A 19,744-nucleotide genomic window follows, 5' to 3' on the forward strand; every position below is an offset into this window, starting at 1 on the left:
TCGAAAACATGTTCAAAAAGGTGGCAGTCTATGTAAAACTATGGCTTTAGGTATATTCACTTCGTACACTTTTAAAACAAATAATAAATGAAAAGTTATATCACTTCTGTAAATAAACAATGATTAAAACACAACAATTTATTGTTGAAATGTTGGACTAAAGCAAAGTGTGAACATATTTTGCTCTCAATAGTTTTTGGGGGCAGTCAGTTCAGGGTGCCTTTGGCTATTTATTTTATTTCATTGTACTGCATTTTATTTTATTGCTGCTCCTAACCGACATCATCTAAAGATCCAGAAAACGTTTAACTTTTCAACCTTCCATTTTATCTAAAAATTATTATCAAATAAAAGTAGTTTACTAAAATTATTTTTTTTCTTTTAAAACTATTGGTCGTTTAATGGGAGTGCATTTTTGTATTTTATTTTATTTAAAATTTCTATTTTAATCCTTTCGCAAAGAGAGTTACGTCAACCCGGTCGTGCCAGTCACGTGACCATCACGGAAGTCAGGAGTGCAAACCAGACAACAGCAAGCACATCAAACTTTCCTGTTTCCCCCCCCCCCCCTTTCTTTTCGTTCCACGACAGTTTATTATGTTTTTAAAGAGACTACTTAAATGACAGAACACGTTTCTCGACCACCATTCTCCGGTCCCCCTACCAGGTGTAAACTTTAGCCTGTTGTTTTCGTGAACTCTGAAGAAAATGGGGGACAACGGCGTTAACGTTGTTCTCGTTATGGCTTACGGAAGTCTGGTGAGTGAGTCTGCACACTGTTTGCAGTGTTGATCGCATGTTTGTGTTGACCGTGTGTTTTAGCCCCTTATCCTCCCTTATATGTATTCTTTTTTATTCAGAAAAGGCTAATTGAGACTGTGTTTGTGCCATTAAACACACAATATGTAATTACTGCGACAATTTCTGGATGTTGTCAAGACTCCAAATGTCATCAAAAAGTCACTTATAAATTCAAATATATTTTTTTACTTTTGGATGTGTTTATATCATGTACCTTCATTTAGCAGCTCTGTCTGCAGGCAAGGAATCATTGGAGTCATGAGAGGACATTGCTCAGACAACCAACCTTGACACCTGATTTTAGGGTCAAAATGGTCCCAGAGTACAAGTGACCTCACTGTCACACACAAGCCAGTATAACATTTTTCCCCCAGCATTTCACTCAAAGCAAGCATTAAAAGCCACACTCCAACTCTACAAGCAGAGTGTCAAGCTGGGATTACCCATTGGATCTCAGTTAGGAGTATTTGGTATAACCCAACTATAGATTTGAAAAATCTCAGTTTTAGGGGGAGACACTCAACCATCAGGCCACTAAGCTAGACGTGAAAATATAGATTCAAAATAAAAATAATCATGTTTTTCGTGATCATTGCACATTTACTGCTCTGTTCTGGTGACCTGTTAGTGTGCCCCCACCCTGGGATAGGCTCCAGCAACCCCTTGAACCCAAAAGGGAAAACGGATGGATGGATGGATGGATTGTACTTTCAGAAATACAGCAGTACACAATTTCTCTTTCTTATTTTCTTTTTTAGATTTTTCTATTGCTCTTCGTGTTTGTTAAAAGACAAGTTATGCGACTCGCCATGAAGTCTAGAAGAGGACCACACGCTCCCATCGGCCACAATGTTCCCAAGGTAACAGGCGCCGTAGCTCAGTAGTATGTGTTCCTTTTTTCAAGTCTTGTTTTCCTAACTTAAGTGAGTCTGTGTTGCAGAAGTGGAAACAAGAAATCGAAGCCAAACTGACCCAAGTGCAGAAAATCCACTTTGAGCCTCGCCTGTTGTCTCCAGGCGATGATCGGCTAAACCAGCCTGGTAATATGAGAGAACAGGTGCAGAATGCCTCCATAACATTTATGGGTATACATGCTCAGTGATTGGTCCGTGTTGCAGCTTCTTATGACTACCTGTATAGGATGAAAGCACTGGATGCCATCAGAGACACGGGTGAGGTAGCCTCTCTCTGTCAGCCGAGTTGCATGTTTTTTTTTTTTTTTTATTATTATTGGTGCTAAATATCTACCATCCATCCATCACGTCATTATTACTGTTACCAGATTTCCCTTTCCGGGAACTGGGTGGTGCATCCACCGCTGTGACTGGAAAAAGCTTCCGGACGTGGCTGTTGAACATCCGGAACTCCCACTGCATGTTCAGGGACAGACAGAGCACGCTTATTGACACAGTGCTGGATGGCTACACAAAAGCACGACACGGGGCAGAGGTGAGAGACTCTTCGTGTGTTCTTTATGCTTACAGCAGACTCTCAATAAGTCTGTGGTTCCAATTGAAGAAAATTGAATTTTTCTTCCTTTTCACTCATCCTTAAACTTTTCTTCATCCATGTATAAACTTTAAAATCGTTTTTAGCATTTTTTTTAATTTAGAAAAGCAAAAAAAAAATCAGTTTATTTTTACAATTTTTTTTGTTTTTCTTGACAATTCCCTCATCATCAGCTACAGCCCATTTAAATATCTTGGCACTTTTAGAAATGTTTCTTTTTTTTTTTTGCTGCGTTTCCATTTCTCTCGGCCTTAATGGAGTTCTGTGAGCACAGACATTTTTAGATCCTTCCAGAGGACCTGGACATGTTTTGTATTCATACTCTTCGTAGCAAAGCGTGTCTGTATTTTCTTGACACTTTTCCCGAGAATTGGTTTCTTTTTAGAAATATATCGCTTTGCTTTAGACTGAAAACATAGAAGTAATCTTAAGAAGTTCCACACCCACCTTCTCTATTTTGATGTTCTTTTGAGGGAAAAGCATCCCAACAGACAGATGCTGTTATCACCGCATTCTCCTGCAGTTAATATGCTCAGGAAGATGACATCTTTTATTAGGATAACATTCAATTATGGTTGCAATTCCTTCTCTGGACTCCATGAAATACTAGATATCACACAGACATGTACATTCCTCGTTTCTCAATAAATTCTATTTGGCTTAGGTAGACTCTGATCCAGTTGTACAAGCAGCAGAGAAATCCCTGAAGACTACAAATGCATATCAGTTTTCATAAACAAAAAAGCACTATTAAGTTTGTGTTGTGGAGATTTGTGTGTAGTAAAAGTTCAGCTGTTTACCACCAAGCCTGGGAAGAATGCTTTCTGAAATCTGTGCAGAATGAGTGTTGATGTTTTGTTTTTTTTGTCTTCAGGCTTTTGGTGAAGAGGAATTTTTAAAATACCAGGAGGCTCTTGTCGAACTGGCTTCTATGTACGTAAACAACCTTTCTTTGTACCCGTTCTTTTGCTGTTTTGGTTTTGTTTTGAATTCTCTAACAGGAAATGAATTATTGAGTTTGAGCAGTCTCCTCCTCTGCGCGTTCCTCAGTGTGAAGTCTGGCGGCAGCTCCACTGCGAGTCAGCTCCACCAGTCTGCAGCTGCAGACCTGTCCAGCCCCTCTGAGCCTCCAGGCGCCTCGGTGTCTCCGGACCAAACTGCCTACCTCACGTCTTCTTTGCAGCAGCGCAGCAAGAAGCCCAGACACTTCCTGGAGCTGAAGAACTTTAAAGACAACTACAACACGCTGGATAATATTGCATAATGCATGATCAGAGAAAATAGTGCCAGTGACGAGTGCCTGTACAGGACCATGTCACCTTTGCCTGATAGAAAACAAAAAAATGTTGCCTTCCTATCTTAACATGCACTGCCTGCTCCACTCATGTGTATCAGCTCACTCTTTCTGTGTAACTTTAATTATTTTGCATTATTGCATGTTTAAATTCTATATTGGGGTGATACAACATAAGGAGGGTTGATTTGACCAAAAAAAAAGTAAAGCTATGAGGCTATGCAATGGAATAAGACAATCAGTACCTATATCACAATATCACAATATAAAGGCATTTGCACACACGTGTTGAATATTTTGTTTAAAAGTGAACAGAGTTTTTAGCAAATATAAAAAGCTGTTTCACACATAAAAGATATTCCTGTTTATGTACATTTTTTATGATAAATTTGGGTGCTTCTGTTACAAAAGCTCTAATTATTTTCAGGAACTGGTGATTTTATTTTATTTTAATTAGTTCCATGTGTATTTGTTACTTTAGTGCAATGTAACTTTAACCGATGAGTATTTTAGTTCATGAACGTGCTCTTAGGTTTGAGGTGTGGCCTCAGGTGAGTTTATTTTATTTTATTAAGGGTATTCTATTGGTTGTGTTTGATACATGTTCATATATGACATTTAGCATTTTCTTTAATGTGTTTCTTATTAAAATTGTCATGTCAAAACATAAGCAAAAGCTTTTGCATTCACAAAAACTGCCTATAGTGTTTTTATGCACCTGATCAGTATAATAAAGAATATACTCAATATGCTTTTTGGTACTTTTCTAGTTGTAAAAGTGTTTTTGTGTTTACTCATTAGTATAGCTCATTAACCCTTGTGCTATCTTAGATGACCCCACCCTTACATTGACGTGTTCTCCCTAGCATGATAAAGGTGGAAAGATTTCATGTAATCCATGGACACCAGTGAAGATCACAAATCATTGAAGAAAAAAGGTTCAGCGCACTGGCTAGTGCAGAGGTGGGCACTGAGGGCCGCATTCCTGCATGTTTTCCAGCATACCCTGCTCTGGCACGTTCTAATTGGCTGGACACACCTGAACCAGGTAATCAGCCATGAGTAGGGCAAGACTATCTGGAAATCATGCAGACACACCGGCCCTCGAGGCCTGGAATTGCCCACCCCTGGTCTAGTGGGTCTAGATGACCCAACTCCCAATGTTAAAGGATATAAGGATAGCAGAAAGGTTAAAATATAATGTAATGGTTCATTGTGTGATATGATGCTGCTTATGAGTACACTTGTAGTACCAGTTAGGCCCAGGAGAGGTCCTCATTTTCAAGCTTTTAACCCCATGACAACTAAAATATTTCCCAGCTATTAAAAATTAAATCAGTATTGTTTTTGCTTTCAAGTAGATGTTGCATGGACCCTTGTGCTATCCTATGCACTTTAACGTTGGGAGTTGGGTCATTTGGGTCTAAATGAAGAAAAAAGGTTCAGAGCACTATCTAGTGGGTCTACTAGATAGTGCTCTGAACCTTTTTTCTTCAATGATTTGTGATCTTCATTGGTGTCTATGGATTACATGAAATCTTTCCACCTTTATCATGGTAGGAATAACACGTCATAGTAAGGGTGGGGTCATCTAAGATAGCACAAGGGTTAAAGCAGATGTGGTTTGATGCATATTTGCATCAATGGGGTTAAGCAAAGTCTCATAGAGCCACGTTAATTCAAAGCCTTTTATTCAGAAAAGCACAAACGCATATTACAGATTAGCCTTTTTACAAGCGTCTCTATCAAACAGTTGACAGGTTATTAAAATAAATAAATAAAACACAGGGAAGTTAAAAAATTAAAACACCGCATCACAAACAACAAAACATCTGTACAAAAGCAAAATGATGGGGAATTGAAGTCTAGAGGTGCTGAGAAGGCTAAAACACAAATGCACTATCTTTCATTTGAGTGTCTAAAGTGCCTTTTTTTTAGTTCAATCACTAATGAAACAAAATCCAAATAGTTTTTAATATAGTCAACAGCTACTTTTCAAAGCACAATATCATAGGCACAACAACTGCAGTCATGGGTGAGTAACTATTAAAACACAAAATTCAGGACCAGTTAGCATGTTTTGTTGTCATGACACCACTTCATCTTCATTACATTGATGCTACATTACTTTATGAGGCTGTGAACTTGTAAAACGATAAAGATGCAGTTTTCATACGACATCATAAATGCTAAACGGGTCACCAAACCAGAGCAAGGAAAAGGAGGTCAATTGAAAATTGAAAGTTAGTGAAGTTGCAGCTGCAGTATTGGAAGGCTCAGCTCTGATCTCCTTATAGGTCAGTCTGTTGTCAGCAGAGCTGCTGTCTAAATTCTGCAGTCAGGTGGTGTGTAAGTGCTCCTCTGTCCTTCTCCTCTTTTCTTTCCATCCTTCATGACTTGATCTCGATGACTTTGATGAAAGGGAGCGGTTTGTTGGAGGAGGTGGACAGCTTCAGTGGCTTACTGTTGGAAAAACAAAGACACTTTGAAGTATAAAATATGTCAGAAATTACCGCAAGATCTTTTTTTTTAACCAAAAATTAATTTTAGCCATTTACAAAAAACAATTAATGACATTTTTGCAAGCTGTATTTTGCAACATTTGCAGTGGAAATGTTGGAGTGAAGGCAAAACTGGCTACCTGTAAACAATCTGGGGGTTGCGCTCCGATGAATGGTAGGATTTTGGCCTTTGTCCTCCCAGAAAGTAGTCCACCTGGTCATGCATTTCTCGATTCTGAGAATTCAAGATGATTTAAAGAATTAAATTAACATTAAAAAGGCAGAATTAATTTCAGGAACAACACAATCTTTGCAAAGATCCGGCCAAACAAAGCTGCTTTTGCTGATTTTTCTTTTAAAAAGCGTCTGCTTTTTCAAAGTTCCTGAGACATTTTGAGGAAAGGAAATAGAGTGCAGTTCTCACCTCGGCTTCCAAAAACGCCACTTTCTCCTCCAAGTCTTTGATCACGCGGTCCCGCTCCTGAAGCACCATGCGCGAGTTCTGGAGCTGAAGACAGACAAACACAGAGTAAGCCTTGTGAAAATATGAGCATGGAGATGAGGTTCTAGATTCTCACACATGTGCGTCTCACCTGTTCAATCATGTGTCTGACTTTCCTCTGTTGGCTTTTCAGCATATCATCCAGATGGTGGATCTTTTCTTTGAGAATAGCGACCTCTTTCTCCAACTGTTCAGACCTAAGAAGAACACCCAGAGAGTTGCAGCACTTTGAGTTGCAGCACTATAAAGACCCACTCCAATGAAAATTGTGTTTTTGTTGGTTTTAACATGTTTTTTATTTTATTTTAGCGAAATTATATTTTTCATTATAATTAAAAGGGAACACTGGGAACACTTTTAAAATAGTTCCAAAGATAGACGGACGGTCTTTAATGTGATATTTGACGCTAACCTTTGCTCCCCTTTGTGGCCATCTTCTCTGATCCTCCGCAGCTCCTTCAGTTCGTTCTCACGGCGTTGGAATTCCTCCCTGAGGGTGGCGCTCTCCTGCTCCATTCCTCCCAGAAGCCTCTGGAGCTCTTCGATGCGCAAGTCCTTCTGATCGCCTGCTTCCTCTGCACTCCTCAACTTCTTCTCCTGCTCACTGAGACGTTTTTTAAGCTGGTAGCCCTCAGCCTGGAACAGACGCAGTTCAGTTTCAATGTGGCCTTTGGTTTGGTTTAACTGTAAAATGATGAGTGGAATGCAGAATACAACCCATGCCTCACCTGGAGTTTCTCTTTCTCCTCCAGATGTTTTTTCTCTGCATCCTGCAGCTGAGCATATAAGCGCTTGCTGACCTCTCTCAGGTTGTCTCTCTCCGCTTCGTCGTCTACATCCTGCAACGTTCGGAAGGAATCGTCAAGACCACATAATCCAAATATTTTACTATGAGGTAATGAAAATCCATGCAACACTCGGCTCTGTGGGTTTCACTGTCATAACGAAAACAGGCGTGTTAGTGTGCGTCACTGGAAAAGTTGGCTGTTGACCAGAGACTCCCTCCTTTTTCTGCAACACCTCTGGTATGCAGGCGAGCTGCACCGTGAGTCACCACTACAACCACAAGTGTCTCACAAGTGCTGTAAGCAAGTAAGCAAACATACACAACTGTGTTGTTTTTGCTGACGTGTGTTACGAGAGGACGACAACAAAAATATTACGGGATTTGAAGAGGAAAGCCAACAAAAAAAGCAGGGAAGGAAACCCAATGTGTTGGAATAGCTCCTCTATGCATTTTTATGCATCCTGGGAGGGGCATTTCATCCTTTCATTCTATTAAAGTCTCTTTATTTTCCCACATAACCTTGTTTGAGTTTACAAGGGATTTTTTCTGCGTTTCTGTCAACTACATCACTAACCAAAAAGGCTCAGACATTTAGAAGAAACACAATCGTGTTTCAGATTCTCAGTGCTGACCTGCGTGTTGGCTCTGGCCGATTCTTTGGGGACGGACGAGGAGCTCTTTCTGAAAGGAATGCTGACCTTCCACCCGTTTGTGTGCGGCTGGAAAGAGAAAAGGAGGAAGTTAGCATGGAATGATGGAGACCAGAAAGTCTGGAAACTACAAGCAGAGAGGATGTGGCGCTAACAATGAAAAAAAGAAGAGAACAAATGAGTTTTTCTACCTTGCTTTTAGCTGCCATCTGCTCCCTCAGGGTTTTCAGGCAATACCTCACCTGCAAGAAAGAAAGGAATGCTGTCCGTTAATAACATTAAGAGGAGAGGTTTGGGTGTTTTGGATTTTGAATGTGGCCTTTTCATGATGAACTACTGAGGTGACACAGTAATAATAGCAATTAACCCTTAAAACCACACCCCGCCTTCAATTTCTCAGAGTCAGCAACAATGTGTTTATGCCGTCATTTCAGAGGTATTTATTACAGACTAAATATGTGTTAAAGTTCATTTTAATAGGTTAAACTTTCTAGGTTCAAGATCTTTTGCCAAATAAATCCCATTTTAGAACAAAATCTAATGAAAATACATTTTCAAACCATTTCCAGGTCAGACTTCAAGCTTTTCTAGCATCTTATTATAGCTAATGTTGTTTTTTATTTATGAAAAATAACTTTTAACTTTGGGCTATCATTTAAGAGGCTTGAATAGTAAAAGTTTTATTCTTTGGGGAATTTAAGTAGAAAATTGTATCAAGTTAGTTTTCATAAATAGTTCCAAGGGTTTTAATCTTGTAAAGACAAACTGAAGTTTTCAGGATCATCTTAAGGGAAGCGGAAAAATCAGATTGTAAATTAAAAAAATGGAACACATTGCAAACATGAAGAAAATATTGTATATAAAAAAACAGATAAACTAGCAAATTTGAAACAAATATATTTGAAACTTAAAAAAATATAGAAAACGTGAAAAATATTGAAGTTTTGAAAAATAAAATTGTAAATTTGAAAAAACATATTTTAAACTTCAAAGAAATATTTAATATAGGGAAAAAAACATGTACATTGGAAACTTGAATTTAAAAAGGAGAGATGACACAGGAGCCTCAAACAACAAACACTTTTTTGGGGCAGAAATGATGTCCCCATAACCTCTATCACCTGATGCCAATCATGTCCCCGTAACAAATGGGCTCGAAGCCCCACCCCCATGTAAAATTAAGATTTATTTATTTATTTCAAGTTTTACATTTTTTCTCATTTAAAATATATATTTCTCAAATTTACAATTGAATTTTTTAATATTTCCTTCAAGTTTATGATGTGTACTTTTAAGTTTAAAACCTGTTTTCAAATGTTCAAATCATTTTTTTATTTCAAATTTACCATCTGATTTTCCCTTCACTTTAAACTGATTCTCATTAGACCCCATACAACTCAATCACATAAACAAACATGTAAACATATGCATCTGCTTCAGATGATATCCAAACTGACCTCCTGTATCTGTGAGACTTCGTCTGACAGCATCTTCAGGTTCTGCTGTTGGTTCTGCTGCTCTTGTCTGCGAGCCTCCAGATACACCTGGAACAAGGAAGAACATCAGGAATGCACACCTGTTGAGCAGACAAATACAAAAAAAAAAAAAAGGAGGTTGCCATTACAGAAACAGTCACACCCACCTTTATGGTCTCCACCTGCTCCTCTGTGGACTTCACAGGCTCTGCGCTCAGAGTCGGCCGCTCACTGGCTGGCTGCACCACTGCAAAAGCTCGCCCGACTGGCTGCAGACCAGAAAGCAGGAAGTGAAAAACATTTTCCAGCGATCGTACGCAAATGTACCCCCGAGGGAAAATATTAGGGGAGTCGTTTCTGATCAGTGTTGTAACACAGCAGCCAGCAGAACATCTGTTTATGATCCTCGTAAAATCTGACTGGAATGTCTTCAGCGCTGACGCAAATGAAACGCTGGAACGTCAGAACAGGGAACATGCAGTCTTCTTACGAGCACATTTACCCTGTACTCATGTGACAGACTGAGAGCCATGATCAGCAGGAGGCCAAGAAAGATACAACCAAATCGCCATGGAAACTGACCAATAAACTTTTGGTGCTTTTTTTTTGGAAGGGTGGACAGACTTGGCAGAAGCAAATGCAGAAGGAGAAGAAGAGGGGAGGAGGGATTACGCAACGCCTCCATTCTGTGTGTCCCACTGGTCTTGGTGGAACAATGAAGGTCTTTAGAAGTTTTAAGTGTGTGGTAACCACAACAGCGAGAAGCAGATGGCAGCTCCAGCAGAGGATATCTAAGTGAGTGTGCAGGAATGCTGGGAGCTCTGTCTATGATAAACGTCATGGAACTAATTAGGATTCAGAGGGCTAAAGAAAGTTGGTCCTTTTTTTCCAACTCGGATAAACAAAAGTCAAAGGAAAAGTTCCATCCAAAACGTCAGCCTGGTTTCCCTCAGAGGACCTCTTACCTTGTCCCGGTGCTGCTCCGAGCTCCGAGCCGCCTCGCTCTGGTCGTGGAGTGTGAGCCGCAGTCGCCTGCACCCCTCCTGAAAGTCAGACGGAGATGAAGTGAGCGCTCAAAGAGGCCGTTATGTGATGGAGAGCCTGCTCAGGGACTATTTTGAGGAGGAGAAGGAAAAAGAGGAGGGCAGACTGAGTCACACTCGCCGAGGACCCGGGAGGAGAGACGGGGGGGGCGGTACCCTGCGAGAGACTCGCACTATAGGCAAAAGTTTTTTCGCTACAGCAGACAGACTCTGATTTCAACTGTTTGCTGTAGACGTCAGGGGGATTTAGGCAGAAGCCCTCCAGATGCTCACAGCCAATCGTAGCGAGAGGCTGGATTTTCTGGGAAAGTGGGCAGAAGGTCCTCTGTTGAGTAAGAGAAAATATTTCCATGGCAGCAAATCCACACAGTCGCCATAAACTGTCACGATGAAAGACAGCAGATTCAGTTTAAGGTGAAAAATCAACATTAAGCCTCACAACTAATGCTTTTCCCACCAAAAAAACAAAACAAAAAAGAAACAGTATTGGGTCAATATAAAACACTTTTATTCCATCCTAACTTTCTTAGACAGTTGACTGCAGTCATTCAAAACAGCCCCTTTAATAGTTAAAGGTTGAAAGCAGGATGCCACTGGGTGTGGGTCCTCCAGCTCACAGTAGCCCCCCAACTGTGTCAGGGGTAAGTATGCGGAAGAAAGGGGGGAGGAGGTGGGAAACATTGCATAACTCATTGCAGTTAACATAACTTGTGTTTATTTTCTCCCGAATAGATCTAGTCTCCTCCCTATGTCAGCACTGAAACTACATACAAATGTTTGTCAGACACACACACACACACACAGACACACATGCTCAGACTAATCAGTCATTTATTATAACTAGCTAGTTAAAACTTTGATAAAGAACAAACGCTGATTTTTTGTTGAGAAAGAGTCGGCTAGGAACAGTAAGGAATGCCTTTCCTTCTTTATCCGTTAATAAATAACTTCCACTTTTCTTTTTTCTGACCTGCGGCGTATCAAATCTACGCTCATTTAACACAATGCCTCAAACTTGATCATATAAGGAGCGTCATATGAGGAGACGCTTCACGCACAGCATAATACATGGCAAACATCTCATTTCTCACAGTTGTCCTGTGATAAAAGTGGGTTCCTCCAGGCTTTCCCACACTTTCATAATGACCCCTTATCTCAGTTCAGTCACAACAGCCTTATGTGGGAAGAAATGAAACTTCATCTGTTTAACTGACACTTAGCTGTTCCCTCAAACCCCTTTATCTGTCGAAGCTTTATTTACCACAACAGAAGATAGTGTTTTGTTGGAGATTTGGGCTTTAATTTGTCAGTTTTAGCTCAACTGTTGCTCCCATTTAGTTTAACTAGTTACTGTATGACCAGTTTACATCTATTTAAAATTCAAATTATGAGAACTGGTGACTCTTCTTTGGTCTTAAATGATGTATATTTTTAGAAATTGTTGGGGGAAATGGAAAAAAATATGTACCAGTAGTTTAAACCTGTGAAACTGTTGGTCAGAAAAACAATTTAGTCTGGCAGGGCGGAAATGAAGCCAGCCTTAAAGGGAAGCTGAAGCACGAGATCCTCTGTTATCTGTGCCGGAACTGAAGAGATGAAAGCAAAAAGCAGAGAGAGGCAGACGGACTTGGAAAGGACAGGATCAAATGAAGAACCAACCTCCTAGATGAGACTTAGTCCAAGTTCAACAAACAGAGCGGAGAGACACAAAAGGAGAAGTTTCTCTTAAATAAAGTGCTTTCGGGTTAACAGGACACCACCGTTGGGACAGGAACAGTGGGTGGGAGCGGGGGCGTTGTTGAGAAGGAATTTCTCATTGTAAAAACCTTTCCGGACTCTCACACATAAACAGGGTTTCTCCTAATCTAGACTCCAAAATGTTTACGCTCCAGCCTCACCGTCTGCTTTCTCTTTCACATCCAAAAATGCTCACTATCCCATCATCAAACACAATCTGTGAAACACTAACCCCTGGGAAGGCAGACAAAAGGTCAGGATGTTCACGTGCGCACATGCACAGGTACACAAGGCAGAAAAACAACCACACGGTGACCCGAGGTACAGATTACAGTCTACCTGACGGCAGAAACATGAAACCGAGCTCACACACAGAGTCCACACAGCTGGGTGCACCACAATGGACACAGAGATCGGGCTGTACGGACAGCCTGAAAGGATGTGAGGACGCTTTTGTTTCTGACTGTAAATCATCTTTCCAGAAATATGCTGAGAGCCGAGTTGCTACTGGGTGAAAAGAAATCAATAAAGAGAAGTTTTTGAATTTGCTGTGATCTGAGCTCCTGTGGAGTCCTGAGCCGTGAGAGCCTAGATTAATAAAAGATGTCTTTGCGCCTGCAGGTGACGCACCTGCACACCGGATTCCGCTCGAGCTTCTGTGCACATATCATCTGTTAAAATAATAATAATAATAATAATAATGTTGTCTCCTGCTTTGTCATTCTCACACTGCACACATGTCATGCTTGACTTCTGACCAACAAACCTCGGGCACTGTGGCTCTCGGATGACGGGTGCGTGGAACAGCTCGGCTGCTGCAGCGCCTACAGTGCGATTTCAGGTTTTTCATTTCAGGTTCCCACGTTAAAACCGCATTTATTTGTTAAACGGGATGTGCCAAACCTCCTGACCACATCACACAACACCATTTCCAAATAAATTCAGTTTAAGACTCACTTATCAGGAGATATCAGATTAACAGCAAAACTAAAACAGTCATTACCGGCCTTTCTGTTGAAAAAGCCATCTCCCTTCTGCTCAATGAGGTCAGCATAAATGTTTGGCTCCTTACAACTTAATTGTAGATAAAACTGCATATAGGTTGGCAATTAGAAGCTCTAACATCTAAGTTAATATGTAAATATATCATTTTTAGAAAGAAAAAAACAACAAAATCAGCCTCACTTTTCATTCTAGTAGTCATTTATTGTACTTGGCCACTACAATAAATGCCAAAGTGACAGTCCCACACTGCATTATTTATTTTCTCTGGCAGAGAAACTGCTGTTGAGGTGACACATTCCTGCCTGGTGGAATTTGCCGTCCAGAAACTCTAAACAGCTGTGTCAAAGGTTAAGAAGGCTCGAAAGGTGAAAGGTGCAATGAGGTGTGACACTGGCTGTTTGCGTGCCATTTATTATTGTGTGACAACTGTATTAGGAAGCAGTCCGCTTGAAACCCTGTTCAATGGAACTGAGTCATTAAGATGGCGCTTGCATAGCGAGTCCAAAGTGCCATGTCTTTCACTGGCGAGCGTGCCGTGGCTCATCCCAGTTATTCTTTAAGATTTACCGATCTTTCAGTTCACGTCTGGCCCGTTCCCAGCCAGTGACGTCAGGTCAGACTCCCCCTCGCAGACGATGAGGTAATGCAGGGGGGCAAGAGTGAACTGAAGTGTCTGACTGGTAAACTGTCATGATTTCAAAAGAGTCTTCATAGAGAGGAAAACTAAACAAAAAACATCTGAAGTTTAAGAGTTTTATCAATTGACTGACTTCCAAAATGAGAAATAGTGTTTTTGTTTTATTCAAGCCATTTTCATGTTAGAAACATTTCTTCCTCACAGGTGTTCTCACAAGCCCCCATGACTATTTAAGGCTTTGTTTAAGCTCTAAAGTCCACACGCTCATTCTATTATTTAAATACATACTGGAGATACTTTGACTGCCGTGTTTACAGAGAAATATCAGATATGTAAATCCTCCAGGCGGGGAGGAATATTCTTCCCTACAAGGTTTTACTTTGGCAAAGACAGCTTGTTGGTCTGTGGCTCGTCAATGCAAACTCGCCAGCTAAACAGTAATAAACGCTGGATAAAACGCAGCCTGAGCAAACAGAGTTTACTGCCTGACGACACGCTCATCAGCACTTTATCAGTCAGTCAGGAATGTGAAGGGCTCTGCCCTTTGCCCAGTGCCCTTTTTTTTCTGCCATGAAATGCAGAAAGTGACATTAACGCCTCAACTTTCTAGACAAATACTTAGAATGACCCTTCACCTTTGATCCTTGAAACGGTGATATTTTATTAGAAGAGTTTCACTGTAAGTGATTGGAGGTTAATGAGTGGCAGGTTCAGAGCTCAGCAGGAGGCCTTGGAGGTGCGGAGAAAGTGACCTGTTGCTCTGCAACCTCATAAACTATACAAAGCAGCTTTTTCATACAAGATGAATGACTAAACCATTGCTACCTCAGTAAAAAAATTGTCTATTTAAGTATATGTATACTTAGTCTATACTAAAAGTAAGGCAGCGCTTGAAGTTTCCTTTTAAATACTATCTATAAGTTGTAAACTTAAAAATGTTCCAATTTAAGACATATTCAGTTTGTACATTTCTTTCACAACCCATAGTAGAATATAAGCTATATACTCAAATGTGCGTACTCAAATAAACTTCAAGTGTACTACTTTTTGCTAAGACCAATCCAGAGTGCAGAAAAGTCGACTTGCAGTTCCATTTCAAACATGACAACTAATTAAAGTGGATTTTCTTCAGACATTTTTCAATGTACTTAAAGTGGAAAGCCTTTTCAGCATTTATCTGATATCATTTGTCAAAAATCTTACTTCTTAACTGGCATAAATAAAAAAAGCATGGTTATTATCTTAAGACAAACAGTCGTATGGATTTCAGAATGGGCAATTGAATGAAATAACTAGATAATTAGCAATCAGAAAATACTAATAAGTACATACTTTTCTAGTAACTTGTAAGACTGTTAAATGCATAATGTATTAGTTACCTACTGAAAGCCCAAATACATGCAAGTTGAAGCCATTTTTTCTCTCTTTAAAAGCTCAAGTAAACTAATTGAATACGTAGAATTACTAGTATTTTAAAAAAAAACTGTTTTGGTTGTTTTTATCGTTTCAAACTGAACAGGTGGTGCAGAAAGCGCGCAGCAGCTGCGGTCTGTCACTAGTCCCAGTGTAAGTCCTGAAGTGATGGCTGCAGAACAGAAGCACTGTGACAGACACAGATGTTACCTGCGCTAATTCTGCGCCTGTGCTCGGGGCTGAGGGCGCGGATAATACTTTAATTACTCCAAAGCCACAGATTTCAGCAGATCAACCCAGAAAACCCCACAATCTATTAGCTTTTTATCATTCAAACAACAGAGGAAAGAGGAAAGAAATAGTGTGGATCAGGTGTTGCGCTTCCATTATTGACGTCATGTGGAATGTAAATCCGCGCTTACCACATATTCTTGGTTCCTCACGTCCTCAAAGGTGCACAGACTTCTCGTCATCCCGTTCATCTTGAATGCTGCACCACAATAAATAAACGAACCGCTAGGAATGAAGGCCTCTTGCCGCCGCTGCTCCCTGTGAGTTCTCTGCCTCTCGATCGTAACTTCTCACCTCCTCACAGACTGAAGGGGGAGTGGCTGAGTGAAGCACCAAGCCCCGCCCACAAACTGCCCAAAGCTGCCAAATAGGGAGCTAGGGAAACTGGGGAGGAGACTGAAGCGGCTTGAAGGGATTTGTGGAACCAAAACTTCCAGAACATTCTACCACTACTTTATGCTGCAGATAGATATGGAGAGTGCATTTATTAGACATCATTGTTGGTAACTTGCTTTTGTCTTAACTAGAACTTATTTTTGGCTAAATTGTCTTTACTGCAGTAATGAAGCCAAATAGGCAGTTTTTATCTCAATTAGAGATTTTAAAGTCCCACTCAGATCCTCTTGCAGTGCACTTTTATTTATGATTGTGACAGTTTGAGCCAAATTTAAAAAACAAAACAAAATCTTGTGTCTTTTTCTAGGACGTAGTTTCTGCAGAGCGGCAGTAGTTCATTAGAAATTTGCACATTTCTGGGCGGAGCTGTTGACGCAGAGTAACCCCGTCCTTGCTTCCCGACATCCTTCGGAATTAAGCTCTTTTTCAAACAGCATTTATTTCGTCTGCTCCCGATTCACAACAACTTAAAGAAATCCTCAGAAATGCAATTTTTTTTAGCTTAATTGCTTTAATAGAATGTCCTCCAGCATCAGAATAATGCAACAAGAACATGTTAAAAACACCAGTGGAGTGGATAGGTTTTTAAGAACGATAGCCTACATTTAAAATGTGCTTGTCTTTTATTTTGAGTCGTCCAGCAAATAGAAAAGTTAAAAAAATTAGCATTTAAAAAAGTAAATTTGACTACTTTCATTATTTTTCTAAATAAAAAGGTTTGTGATTTTGTGTATTAACCTATTTTCTGATCTGTCCGTAAAATATGATCTCCAAAAATCTTGTTGCAATTGGAAATGCATTTTATGGAAATAGCCCACTTGACTTCTTGTTATTGTAATAGGAGGAATGCAAAGATCATGTTTTTAATTGATTGGTTGTTGGTCATATTCGAGCATCTAACTTGCCTAACTCAGTTGAGGTCATTTAAACAAGCTTCATGGTGCGTAATTTAATTCATGTACTGTTGCAAATACAAATGTGGTCATTATTTCAGGTTTTACCTCTAAACACATTTAGGATAAACCCAACAAATGTACAGTTTATTATTCGTTTATTTTTCCAAGTGTTCCTGCTGTTTCCTAGTCTGGACATAGTGTTCCCAAAAAAGTTTGTGGCCACACTAAGGGAACATGACAGGACTACAAAGTAACAAAGCCAGCGGTCCTCTGCTGGCGCGTAGCTGACTTCAGCAGCTGATCCAGACCTCGGCACAAGATCCAAACAAGATAAAGACTTTCAGGATTAATTAGTTGCAAACAACAGCTCAGAGTGGTGCACAGGGGGTGATCCTAAATGGGTTTAAAGCAGTAGACTCACACAAAAAAAGAACAAGAACAAGACTCCCATTTGCTTTGGGATCATCACTGGTTTCTCGGTAAAGATAATGATTTATTTAATTTGTAAGCCTTTTAAATTTAACAGATCACCAAACAAGACTTTCGTTAAACTTTACATCAGTGGATGTTGACTTGAAATTGTTCATTTATCTCATGACACGAGACTCCTCCGTGTGCACACAGTCAAACCCTCAATACACCTCCACCTTGCTGTTGTGGTTTTTCTTTTTTGAAGCATCCCACGGATGAAGCAACCATCCGAGCCATAATGAATGTGTTTTCCTCTGTCCACATTCAGACACACTGATCCACAGATTAGACAGCAGACTGTTGCGAGCATCCATATTTCTATGCATCCTTGTTTGTTACAGAGCGCGCTGAATGAGTCAGAAACCTGCTATGCACGTCTGTCTTTTCACTCAATGCATTTTCAGTTGGGGATTAGAAGGACAGAGAAACACAAAACAACTTTTATGTAACCTAAATAACCCTTTTTATTTTCTTTGAATGTTTTACATTTAGGTTTATGCCTTTTTTTGTCACTGTAAAAACAGATTTATGAGAGCAACCAGGTGGATGTTAAGTAGTTAAATAAAAGCAACGGCTAATACAGCTTGTTAAAGGCTTTAGATAAAATGTCAGTTGTAAATTGTTTTGAATGTGGCACGGTCTGACCCATAAACGGGAAAAACATGCAGAAAATTTAAAAAAAAAAAATTGATCATCAGAATTTGTGATGAGATTTAAGATCAGAAAAATGAGTGTGAGACCCCACATCATATTTCCTGCTTTTCATTCCCTCTAAGTTTGTAGTTCTCTCCTTCAATATTGAGGTTGTCAGATTTTTTTTATCTAGCTCTGAAGGCTGAAGACTAACTTTCAGAACAACAAAAAAAAAACAGATTGAATGCTTTATTGTTCATAAGATTGAGTGTTAATGTTTCCTTGATGTATTTGAATGCAAATTGCATAATCTAATCTTAGAATTACTGTCATACCATCAGGATTTCATGAGCAAAACTTTCATGCAGTTCATCATAGGGACTGGTATGTGTTTCATTGACGTAAGAGAATGATGACAGCATTGCTTCCCAGTCCGCAGCACAGCAGTTTCATAGATGATTTTATTCCGTCTGAACCTAAAAGGCCTGTATTTCTTCATGTGGAGTCCCTGATGGCAGAGAAGACTTTTATTACACCTACACAATAGCAGCCATGCATAGCTAAAGCATTAGGATTTCAAAACTGAACACACACCCAGCTCTTTGCAGATCAACTGTCAGGAAATCTGTAATATGAAAATGAATCCCTCCCATGGAAAATATGCTCATTTGTATCTTATAAACTAGCAAAACAGGAACTCTACTAAACACGTTGACAGTACACAGGTTTGGTTACAGCAGCTGAGAGTCATGGGAACACGCTTCAAAAGGGTCTGGTTCTACAGAAAGTAATGCAGGCTGCTTATGGGAACAAATATCTGCCAAACACTTTTTCTTTCAGCTTTTAGCTCCAGGTATAGGACGAAGACAAACATTGAGGAATCAGGATTGTTTGCACAATATTATATTTTTACAAAACTGTCTGTTTTGGCTTGGAGATTTAGGAATTGATTTAAAAGTTACAAACTTTAGCAACTTATTCACCTTCAGGGCATCACTTTTTAATGAACTAATTTTCTTGAGCTTGTTCTCCATTTTTGGAAAAGCAACAGCAGTAAATGGAAATTTATATGTTAATAAGATTTTTACCATTGAAAAACATTAAAAAACTTACTTCATCTATTCGATTTGACTTGGGCTTGAGACTAAAGACCTTAAGAATTGACTTGGATTTGCAAAAAGTCACTTGCAAGCAAATTCCTGACTTTCACCTTTTTTTAACTGTTGTAAAATCTAATGATAAAACATTTCTTCTTAAAATAAAACAACTTTTTTGTTTAATGATTTTTCAAATATTCTACACTCAACAAATTTTTGCCATTTTAACAATTTATAGTTTAAAACTTGTTCAACTAACTTATTTAAAAACTCCAATTCAAAACTGAAGTCATTTTATGGCGCCTTTCCAAAAAGATTCAATAATTGGATACAAAAAAATAAAGTTAAATGCAAATGTTATAAAACAATAAATTTTTTTAAGAGGAAGATGTCTTTAATCTGATTTATCATTCCAGAAAAAGACAACCCAAGCAAACCTAAAATAAGCAGCAAGCATGTGATGCTGAAACCAGCTTTCATTTGATTTAAATGGCAAGATTTGTTTTCAGAAACAGATCAAGATACTGTACAGGATCTTCATTATCTCCATGAAAAGGTTTCTCATGAGTTGTTTGATTGTGAATTCTGAGTCAGTAAAGACAGCTC

At 39.4% G+C, this 19,744-nt stretch overlaps 2 protein-coding genes across 2 annotated transcripts; one reads left to right on the forward strand and one right to left on the reverse strand.

Moving 5' to 3' along the window:
* Positions 1-491: 491 nt before the first annotated feature.
* On the forward strand, positions 492-4,351 carry ltap1 (lipid transport auxiliary protein 1). Its single transcript, XM_004078140.5, has 7 exons — positions 492-759; positions 1,560-1,661; positions 1,742-1,841; positions 1,920-1,973; positions 2,084-2,250; positions 3,185-3,243; positions 3,361-4,351. The coding sequence occupies exons 1-7, from the start codon at positions 709-711 to the stop codon at positions 3,572-3,574; spliced, it is 747 nt and encodes a 248-aa protein (XP_004078188.1). The 5' UTR covers positions 492-708; the 3' UTR covers positions 3,575-4,351.
* Positions 4,352-5,278: 927 nt separating this feature from the next.
* Positions 5,279-15,946, reverse strand: tuft1a (tuftelin 1a). The gene is made up of 12 exons (XM_004077890.2): positions 15,777-15,946; positions 10,485-10,562; positions 9,687-9,788; positions 9,502-9,588; positions 8,236-8,286; positions 8,027-8,113; positions 7,336-7,446; positions 7,020-7,243; positions 6,699-6,804; positions 6,530-6,613; positions 6,246-6,340; positions 5,279-6,067 (listed from the first exon to the last, which is right to left on the reverse strand). Exons 1-12 carry the CDS (start codon positions 15,834-15,836, stop codon positions 5,995-5,997), a joined length of 1,158 nt encoding a protein of 385 aa, XP_004077938.1. The 5' UTR covers positions 15,837-15,946; the 3' UTR covers positions 5,279-5,994.
* Between the last annotated feature and the right edge of the window lie 3,798 nt (positions 15,947-19,744).

Source organism: Oryzias latipes, chromosome 16, assembly GCF_053564925.1.
Source record: "Oryzias latipes strain Hd-rR chromosome 16, Olatipes_Hd-rR_3.1".
Classification (NCBI taxonomy): Eukaryota; Metazoa; Chordata; class Actinopteri; order Beloniformes; family Adrianichthyidae; genus Oryzias; species Oryzias latipes.